A 10317-nucleotide genomic window follows, 5' to 3' on the forward strand; every position below is an offset into this window, starting at 1 on the left:
AAAAACACTGACCATCATTTATTTATAATTATATCCTTGTATACTTAAAACAGAATTGTCCCAGCCCCACAGAGGGTCAGGCTTCTCCATGGTGGCCAAAGCAGTGTGTTCATAAGTGCAAAACCAGCAGATTGATAGTGTGTGTGTTTTCTTTTTCTGTTAATCTTGCAGTTTATAAAGGCAAACACACACACACACACCACAAGGTTTCTCCTAGCAACAGGGGATTATAGCCTCACACTGGGTCTGACACCATTGACTTATAGCACGTACACACGCACGCACACACGCACGCACACACACACGCACACACACACACGCACACACACGCACGCACGCACGCACGCACACACACGCACACACGCACGCACACACGCACGCACACACGCTGCCCCAAGAAGTTGATTCTGTTCATCTGGATGTTTTCGTCACTCATCAGGTGACGTGTTCAGTCTCAGCTGAACATTTGCACGGTGAGTAACAACGGGCTGTGAGCTCAGCTTCTTCATCATTAACATGTAAATCATGACCACTGACCATCGAACTATTGTTTCCTCTGCCTCCATAATGACATCTCAATAAAATCCAGGGTGTTCTGGATGTGGTGTTCAGAGCATGATACTGTTGTTGTCATTACTAAGGGATGCGAGTGCCTTCCTTTCCTCCATGCAGATGTTGGATGCTGGGCGCTTTGCATTGCTGGGACAAGTTGAAGCTTTTGTCCGCAGCAGCTCTGCTTTGCCTCGGCGTCACAACAAAGTTTTCGCAGCTTTTGCGAGGATGTTTTTCTCCACTTTTTGCTACTCTCATCGAGAAGATCTCTGTCGGATCTCTTTTAATTTTAGCATGTCAAATCTGTCTCACCCGTTCACTGAGCAGCTGGTTCTGGGGCATTTTTGTTGCTGGGAAGCCTTAAATGAAGATTGCATTTGCAGACTTTTAGGAGTAATCCTGCTTTGTCTGCATCTGAATCTCAGGTGCAGCCATGAGTGGTGCTGTTTGCTCGTGCACATGTGCTAGCTTTAGGCAGTCCTTGCTAAAGTCGGTTAAAATTCTGTTCAGAGAAAAGAATCAACTTTTTGGGATTTCCTTACCTGGATGACTGAGCATCCACACACACACACACACACGCATCACTAATTAGTGCTTACAATGTTCTCATTACTGTCAGAAGCCTCCTCTGAGCTGCTGCTACCACTCTCGTCACTGTAAACACAGATTTAGAGCACATCAATTACACATTTAAAGAGCAGAAGGACAGCAGAGGACACAACAAGCAGAGGGCCTCACCCAGTGTCACGGTGGCTGTGCTTGGCTCTCTTAGCCAGGTGTTTGCTCTCCAGCTCGTTCAGCCCAGAATCCTTAATGACTGCTTCATACACTAGAAAAGCCATACATGTCAAACTGAGCGCACAATCATTAGGCTGTAACAGACACACACAAGCTGCAGAGGTCATCTGGGCTTTTGTCATATCGCTGCACGACAAGACTTCCTGTGATGGAAAACCTGAATGATCCTGCCTGTTTTTCATTAAAAAGGTTCAACATGATCATCCTTAACCAGCCTGCTGCTACAGTGGAATCATTCATCCTTCAATATCAATGGAGATGTGTCCAAACAGCAGAACCACACAGACCGTGCTCTCTTACCTTTCTCTACCTGGATCCTGAACGCCGTCTTGTTTCTTCTGCCATAGTCCATCCTAAAGACACAATAACTTCATGTCACCAGGACCAAAGCGGTGGAAGCACCTAAGGCCGACACGGACTCAGATTTATGTGCATTTTCAATTCTATCCCAGCCGTCCTTCACCTCATGCATGTAAAAGGAATGTAATTAAAAAGTGGTGAAGCTAATTAATATAACGGACTACCAGACACAGGAAAGACAACTGATTCACGCTTTCTGTGACAATAAACAATGGACTAATGATCAGATGTTTCTTCACTGATTTTCTCAACCCAAAGACGGAGTTTCCAGAGTCTTTGTACACCTTGTTCTGCTCTCCTCAGTGAGCTCAGTGGTGTGAAAGAGGAGGTACAACCCCTTTCAGTAGTAAGGTTTTCAGGCCATGATAAAAACAAAAAACAATCTGGTCTTTACCAAGTCTGAAAATGAAATAAAGAACCACATGTCATATTTCTTTTTAACAAAAATGAAGCCCGATGCAGCGAATAGGAAAAAAGCACGGCGTAACACTCTGACAGGGACGAGGGAGGTCAGCAGCAGCCAGGTGCTGATGAGCTGATCAGTGTGAACACAGCAGCACTCAGGTGTGTGTTAACACAATGCCAAGGTGGAAGGACATCAGCAATGATCTGCTGCCCATCGGTCTGACACAGGTTACAGGGTCATTTCAAACACATGCCTGCAAACCTCAGAGAACAGAACTTCATCCACAATGATGACAGAATGATGGAGAACACCTTTACTTCAGCTTATTGCTGCTGAAGGAACTCCAACAAGCTCCTTATGAGCACTGACCCCACTCTAAGACCCACTAAGGACCAGATTTGTCAAACTGACAAGTCCAGTGACCGTATGTGTCACTGTTATCAGTGTCTGTGAAAATGTGCTCAGAAATTTCAGATATTAGCCAACCTCACAGATGCAGGTCTGCAGTGTGATGCATTAAAACCATGTCAGCCACTCAAGCATTAAAATAGAGCTGATTTAACACAGACAAAGAAGAGTCAACATGCAGGGCTTTTACACCACCACATATCTTCACTGGAACCAGCCGTGCAGATCTCAGCTTTGTGGAACAAGCTCGAGTGTCTTATTTGAGCCAGGACAGATGACTCGCCTGTACAGTTTCTGAAGGTCCAGGGCCATGGCTGACAGATCCACATATTCACTGCTGCTGGAGCCCAGATACTGAAAACACAGTTCAACATTCATGTAACCAAAGTGGTGGACACAAGGAAAATCACCAGGAAACATCATGAAATCCACTCGCTGGCATTATATTTATGGAACATCAATAGTTTTGACAGCTCGATGATGGCCACACAGTGTGAAGCAGTGCCAGGGTCTCACACACACACACACACACACACACAGCAGATGCTCAAAGAACTCATGCAACACAAATGATGACATCATTGGTTTCAGTAACATGTAATCTGATTACTTTATACTGGTCTTGGTCGCACCGGTGACTGAGGAGAGACACGTACCTGCTCAACTCTTTGTCTGAGGCGACCGTCCTGCCACCCGCCGCCGTGGCCCTTCATGCCTTCTCCGCGCCTGCTGCAGGACACACCCTCAGCTTTAGTAACCATGGTAACCACAGCGTCATTTTACACTTTTACAACAGAAAAGCACTGTGTCCAGCTTTCTGTGAAAACTTACAACCACTATGTCCCCACGGCGCCTTTACTAGCCTCGTATTAAACTATGATACATCACATTTACACCGAACTTCATCAAAGTCTTCATGTTATTGTTTTTCCAAAAACGCAACCAGAGACAAGCCCGCTCCGCCCCTCACTGCGCCAATAATAACCGGTGTTATTATCTGTTCATTCATTGCTTTCTGTTAGGAGCATCGTTTCTCCAATTTGGGCCGATCGTGGCTCAAGAGTTGGGAGTTCGCCTTGTAATCGGAAGGTTGCCGGTTCGAGCCCCGGCTCGGACAGTCTCGGTCGTTGTGTCTTTGGGCAAGACACTTCACCCGTTGCCTACTGGTGGTGGTCAGAGGGCCCGGTGGCGCCAGTGTCCGGCAGCCTCGCCTCTGTCAGTGCGCCCCAGGGTGGCTGTGGCTACAATGTAGCTGCCATCACCAGTGTGTGAATGGGTGGATGACTGGATGTAGTGTAAAGCGCTTTGGGTCCTTAGGGACGAGTAAAGCACTATATAAATACAGGCCATTTACCATTTTTACCAATTTCTTTATTTGGACAATTTTCTACACAGTTTGCAGCAGAAATCTGATTTTTCACTCAGCAGTGTTAGCTCTGGGACAGACGGTGGCCTGGCTCTTATTGTTTCTTTCCTTCACCACCTTCAAGCATCCCAGAAGGAACTCCTGTTCATCTGCAAGTGCCGTTTCATCTCATCTCTATGATTTCTTCAGCACATCCAGGTGATCAGAAGCGACTCTGTGACAGCGACATTCATCAGGCAGGGACGGCTAGAAAACAAGAGCTGTGAGTGTGGGCACAGCTGTACGGCCACTCGCGTGTTTTTAAGCACCCACGTATGAAAGAGGCACAGACTCAAGCGTAGCGGACCAAACAAAAGTCTAAACGGCTCCTGCAAAAACGTGACTCACGATCAAAGTATGGAGGGCGCTCCTGTTCGCGGGCTTTAAAGGGTGGATGTCCGGCTTGTATCAGCTGGACGGCATTAAAACACAACCCCGTCACCACGCGGTTTCTCACGCGTGGCTTTTACAGGCACGGGGAAACAGCCTTACCACCAACACGAGTGCGACACACAGTTGTCCCGGAAACGAAAATGATCACATCCGGGTGATTATTTTCAAAATAAAACAGCCTTTCTTGAGATTTGGGAAACATCAGAACACACCGGTACGTTTTGCGATGTAGTTTGAAAAGCTCGAAATATGAATTTGTCATAAAGCAAATGAGTTGACCGTTACTTCAGCACTCCCGACACCGAACACGTCCTTGTATCAGTGAGAAGCAGCAGTCCAAACCGCGTGGTTCCTGGCCCCGGGGAAGCTGTAGTGTGAGACAGTAGTCGGCGGGCACGGTGGCTCCCAGTCTGCCGCTCTGTGCCGCACACGGCGTGAGGAGGAGCCGCTGTCGCTTTCACTTCCTCGTCGTGCTGTCGGACTGCCACACTTCCTCGTTAGTCCGAGGTGGTGGGGCTCGTCGCTGTGGCGGTCATGAAGGACGGTACCGGAGCAGGAGGGCCGGCTCCTTCCCGCGGGGACGTGTACGCGGACTATGTCAAGTGTTACCTGGAGGAGCGGGCAGAGGTCGGGCCGTGCCGCGACCCCCAGCTGCTGAACAGGGCGGCTCAGTATCTACTGAGCGAGGCGGAGACCGGCGGGACTTTCACAATGTTCCCCTTTTACCAGGCTGTGACTGAGCGCTGTGAGGCTCAGAGCGACTTCAGGAAACACCTGTCCGCCTTCATCAGAGCCTCAGAAGTGCTGGAAACTCTGTGCGTCAACCTGTTCCTGCAGCCATGGAAGAAGGAAATCAGGACACTAAAGGTCAGAAGACGCGCCGCGTTTCCCGCACAGCGGCTCTGTACAGGAGTACACTTGATACTCGTTTGACATGTTACACTGTGACTGCAGATGTCATTCAGCTGAACCACACCGTGTCACAACATCTGCTTGTGTAGCAGTGAGTGGACACACAACAGCCCAGTGACGCTTATCTTTTTTCTGCTCACAGCTGTGTCAGGCCAAACGGAAGTGATCACTGAGCCTGTGTACTATCAGATGAACCGTGTTTGTGTTTTCTTTCTCTTTCAGACATTTACGGCTCCATTTGTTTACTGTCTTGAGCCAGTTTTCAGCAATTCCACCATACAGTCTGTCCTGGCCTCCATTGGTTATGTGCCTCATACAGACCCCAAACAATGGTAAGAACCAGCGCAAGAGCGACGCACCAACTGTCGACATTAATCCACAAGGTCGCAGCCTTGCACAGCTCTTTGTCAGGACAAACGTAGACTCCTTAGGGTGGCTGTGGCTCAGGAGGTAGAGCGGGTTAAATGGACGCCATCCCAAAGCTGTGTGTGAGTGAATATTCCACTGGTGCTCAGGTCTGAATGTGTGACCGAGTGAGGCTTGTAGTAGAGAGCAGTTTGAGTGCTCAGAATAGAAAAGTCCAGCTCATTTACCACTTTAATTCCACACGTGGACACGTAACAAGCGACACCTGGTGACACAACGTGTATACAAAGCTTTCCAAAAATTCCCCAAGAATGTTTTCATGTGCCAAGACACTCAGCTTGTTCATATATCACATGTGTCCCTCTCAGAATAAATGACTCCAAAACACAGCAGGCAGCTGGAGACAGTGTGATTTTGTTCTTTTTAATATATTTTTATATGACAGCTGGGATAGGCTCCAGCGCCCCGCGACCCTGAAAAGGATGAGCGGAAGCGAATGGATGGATATTTTTTTATAAATATATTTTATTTTATTGACCTCCAGCACACGCCTTGGTCAGCCGAGGTTCTTTGACTTGACTTTCATAGGATCACTTTTCTTACAAAGGTTCCTGAGACCAAGTAAAAACCCGAGTTCAGATTTTACACACTATCTGTACCTAAGTGCTTTCTATCTAAGATTTGCACTGTGATGGATGCATCAGAGCCCAACCTGCAGTATCTTGCCCAAGAATAATTGGCAGACAGGGATCAACCTTGCGATTAGCAGACTCTACCCGCACAGCTGCAGCCACCCAGTCGTCTGTGGTTCTGCTCTCCTCATCACTTTGTCTCTGTTCTGTTTGATGCATTTCAGTGAGTACAGGCTCAGTGAGGATGTTAATGCAGACAAAGCCATGCTCGTTGGTTTTGAGCTGCTCTTGGCCAGAGTGGAATGTAACCACTTCCTGGAACTTCAGGAGGATCAACTGAGACCACAGGTATGACCATGTTTCATGTTAGTAATCGTCTCATCAGTTACGTTACAGTATATCACATCGATTGTTTTTTAAGCCACTGTGGTAAGTTAGTAGGGCTGAGCAGCTGTACTCAGCTTGTAGAGTAGATAATCGAACCTGTCTCCTCCAGTCCACCTGCTGAAACATCCTCGGGCAAGATACTGAAGTTCAAGTTGTGCACAGACTCACAGAGACTATAATAAATCCCTGATGTGAGCGCTGTCTCTGCGCTTACACTGATGGCTCATTGATTATAAAAGCACTTGTTAAAAAGAAAAATAACTAACATCTAACTAAGATTTCAACGTTTGTAAACACATGAATTCTGTGAACAGGGGTGTCCGTCAGCTGGTTCAGCTGCAGCAGGAAGGCGGAGTCAGGGAGAAACTCCGAATTTGTTAAAGAAAACCTGCCGGCCAGCAGGTTGAGTACCACAGTAACTGATGCAGAGTTGAGCTTAACTCTTTGTCTCTTCCTCATCTCACAGTTAGCAAACTCAGAGCCTGGTTCCTGGACCCTGCTCCTCTGATCATTCCCCATAAATTATCCCCTTTTTTATTTCCTCCCTTTTTGAAGCTGTGAGTTTAAACGGTGGAACCTTGGAGCCGTGGCATATTCAGTGTGTCACCATGAAATACTAAATGACTGTAACTTTTCATGGTTGCTCAGCTTTGGCACATTTCCATTCTAATATTCAGCAGTGTGAGGAGGAAGTGTCATGTTTTATACTTTGCTCTGAATAAAGTCATGAATCCCAGAATAACAACTGCTGAAAACGGCTCCATGCTGCCAAATACAACCCAACTGTGAAAAGGTTGTGTAGCTGTGTGGAATATAGATGAAACCAGAATCCAGTGATTTGGAAACCTCATAAAGCCAGATTTTATTAATAATAGTAGAATAATAATAATAGAACATAGAAACATATCAAGAGAAAATATCAGCCCATTCTGAATTGAATGTGTGCAATGATGCTGCCTTGCTGCATCTGACCCCTGCTCACCTTAAACAATTCAGGATCTCCTGGGAATTAATACAGAATTCCTACACTAAGTGGCTCTAAAAGAAAAGTAAGCAAAGAAATAATGTAGAGACAAAATCAGAGAAAGGAAAAACAAAGTATACAAAAAATACATCAATTTTTATTATTATTATTATTGTTGAAGCATTATTCAATTCAGTTAAATCAGATTTTTACTCAAACACAGCAGCAAAGTGCTTTGTGCTGTGAGGTAACGAGCATGCAATCAGTACGAGAGGGGGCAGAATAGAAATCAGTAAAGCATCATGGGAAATCCCTCAGCACAGATCAGGCTGCAGCCTGACACAGGAGTGGCTGTTGGGAGAGGATGTGCAGGTGACACAGACGGCAGGTCAGAGGTCACGCTAGATGGGTTTGGTTTGACCGCCACGTGACGGTGATTGTCTTACTTTACAGGAGTGGCTCGATGTTCTTCAGAGACGAGAGCGAGCTGTGAAACTGACTGAATGCACGCAAAACAGGACGGCAACGGAACAAACGGAGGACGAGGAGGAAAAGAAGACGGAGGAGGATAAAAAAGAGGTAGCTGCTGCTTCCTGAAACCTGCAGCTTTTCCCAGAGCCGGACAAAGTGCTTTACAGAGACCGACTGAAGACACACGATACTGTGTGCATTCATTAAAACAAGTCCCAACAGTTTAAAATGAGCACCCACACGATATTTGATATAAGAGTGACTGACAAAGCTTAATAACTAAACTACATTAGAATCAGCTCAGTTTGCTGTTTATGAATGAAGCTTGCTGAGGGTGCCGGGTGTTACTGTTTGTGCTGGGACACATTCATGCACATCACAGCCAAGCATTTAAATAAGTAGTGTCAGGCATTCTTCACCCGAGGCAGGCTCTCAGTATTAGGCTTCTCCCAGCGTTCAGCACACGCACCGACCCTTCTCTGGTGGTTTTCATGATACTGGCAAGTAAAAATAGCCGAATGTGTGTCTGACAAACATTAACTGGAGCTAAAGTTGAGTTTCTTGCTTCCACCTGTTTGACTTTATTGAATATCTGCAGCTCCACAGGATCGAAGTGTGGAAAAGCTGCTTGTAATGGCAGCGACCTCAATAGCTATTCCTTCTTGCCAACAGAAAGGCCATCTTCAGCAGCTGATGGTAAATCGCAGTCTGCCTGTCTCAGGCCGAGGCAGCGTCCTGTGTGTAACATGCTAGAGCCACGCAGTTACACACAGCCATCCTCAGGTCGAGCTCTAAGCGCCATCGCGTTTCTACATTTTGTGTTTTTCTGCTCAACTCCAGCAGCACTGCAGTCGTGTGTCAGTGTTCATGCTGTGGACACCTTGGACTAGAAGCCACACCCAACTATCCCCCCACACCTGCATCACAGTACTGGCACATTTCAAACCACAAACACGTACCGCACACAGCTCTGAACCAGGAGCCTTTAGTTGTGACACATCAGTGCTAATCACTGCTCCACTGTGCTCCCCATGTCTGCTGCCCCTTCAGCCCTCTTATTAAACCTGACCTTACTCTGGAAACCCTCTGGCAGTGCAATGTGGTGTTCCAGCACGGCAAGGCAACTCGGATAGTTCCTTTAAAGACTCGTTCTTTAGCCTGAGATAAAACTGAATCTGTTTTCATCAGTAAACTCAGCTGCATTATTTATGTTACATGAATACAACATGTCGAAGCTGGAACACAGCTGGGAAACAGCTGGACTGATGTCTAACACATGAGGAAAGAACACTGGACCACCATACTGCTGTGGTATGTAGAGCAATAGGTTTAGAGGCCCCTACAAATACCATAGTTTTCAGACCAGAAGGCGCATGGATTATAAGGCACGCTGCCGATGAACGGGTCTGTTTTCATACATAAGGCGAAACAAAATCAGAGAAGTCAAACATTACTCAACTCATTCTTCTTGCTTCCTCCACTTCTGTGCCATTGATTCATTAATTCTGAATCCTCTGGCAGCTGCTCTATTCCCATGTTGCAGTACATTAATGACTAACCTCGTATTGTGGATGGATGATCTCAGTTGTTCTCCTGGCTGAAGTTTGGTCCGTGTATAGCATCCTGCCATGCGATTGCATTTGTCTCTAACCATCAGGAACCTTCACGTTAACTTTTATCGAGTGGAAAAAGGTTAGCGTTCATCCTGCAGCTTCACTGCTTATGTTATGCTAACATAGCTGTGTTGCTAGCGATCCCATAGCACATCATTATACACCAGCTAGCCCAACTTCAGTCAGGGGCGTAATTTCCAGGGGGGTTAGGTTGGTTATGACCCCCCCCCCTCATTACTCATTTCAGGTATTACCAGCAAAATAGTTGCATGTTTAATCATCTAGGACAACTCTGTTAAATGTAATAAATCCTGTTTTCATGGACGCCTGGATGTTAACTTAATTGTTACACCTGGTAAAGCAGCAACGCTGATCGTTTTATTAAAGGTGAAAGAATTTAGACAGTTTTCAATGCTCAGTGATGCCACAGTGTTCGTTTGACTTTGGGACCTGAAGTTGACGGAGTTTAGGACCCAGATTACTCCGCAAGGCTCCTGACCAGTGTTGGTCAAGTTACTTGAAAAAAGTAATCAGTAACTAATTACTGATTACTTCCCCCCCCAAAAGTAATCCCGTTACTTTACTGATTACTTATTTTCAAAAGTAATTAATTACTTAGTTACTTTTTAAAAACACGATTTACAACCTGA

General features: G+C 46.2%; 2 protein-coding genes across 9 annotated transcripts in view; one reads left to right on the forward strand and one right to left on the reverse strand.

The window, feature by feature from the left end:
- The window catches only part of nvl (nuclear VCP like), an 18629-nt gene extending 13963 nt beyond the window's left edge, over window positions 1-4666 (reverse strand). For 3 of the 8 annotated variants that reach the window (XM_013915093.1, XM_013915091.1, XM_013915092.1), the window contains exons 1-6: window positions 4278-4459; window positions 3181-3253; window positions 2808-2878; window positions 1651-1703; window positions 1291-1381; window positions 1152-1206 (exon numbers count right to left, since the gene is read on the reverse strand). In XM_013915093.1, the coding sequence (XP_013770547.1) occupies window positions 1152-1206; window positions 1291-1381; window positions 1651-1703; window positions 2808-2878; window positions 3181-3237 (327 nt within the window). In that variant the 5' untranslated portion in view covers window positions 3238-3253; window positions 4278-4459. Of the gene's footprint in view, window positions 1-1151; window positions 1207-1290; window positions 1382-1650; window positions 1704-2807; window positions 2879-3180; window positions 3254-3355; window positions 3427-4277; window positions 4471-4607 lie in introns of those variants that run through there. The other 5 variants (XM_013915088.1, XM_013915090.1, XM_013915087.1 and 2 more) reach the window with 5 other exon arrangements.
- Window positions 4667-4852: 186 nt separating this feature from the next.
- LOC102196507 (spermatogenesis-associated protein 2) lies at window positions 4853-8319 on the forward strand. The gene is made up of 4 exons (XM_005749833.2): window positions 4853-5189; window positions 5457-5566; window positions 6457-6580; window positions 8037-8319. The coding sequence occupies exons 1-4, from the start codon at window positions 4857-4859 to the stop codon at window positions 8178-8180; spliced, it is 711 nt and encodes a 236-aa protein (XP_005749890.1). The 5' UTR covers window positions 4853-4856; the 3' UTR covers window positions 8181-8319.
- The last annotated feature ends 1998 nt before the right edge of the window (window positions 8320-10317 follow it).

The sequence above is a fragment of the Pundamilia nyererei genome, unplaced genomic scaffold, assembly GCF_000239375.1.
Source record: "Pundamilia nyererei isolate P.nyererei 1_Seehausen unplaced genomic scaffold, PunNye1.0 scaffold00256, whole genome shotgun sequence".
NCBI classification, from domain to species: Eukaryota; Metazoa; Chordata; class Actinopteri; order Cichliformes; family Cichlidae; genus Pundamilia; species Pundamilia nyererei.

What these genes read in the sequence shown, in the direction of transcription:
- LOC102196507 (XM_005749833.2), top strand. Translation starts at nt 4,857, where the DNA reads ATGAAGGACGGTACCGGAGCAGGAGGGCCGGCTCCTTCCCGCGGGGAC. An exon ending in AGGAAATCAGGACACTAAAG is followed by an intron (nt 5,190 to 5,456) that starts GTCAGAAGACGC and finishes TTTCTCTTTCAG; the next exon opens with ACATTTACGGCTCCATTTGT. An exon ending in CATACAGACCCCAAACAATG is followed by an intron (nt 5,567 to 6,456) that starts GTAAGAACCAGC and finishes GATGCATTTCAG; the next exon opens with TGAGTACAGGCTCAGTGAGG.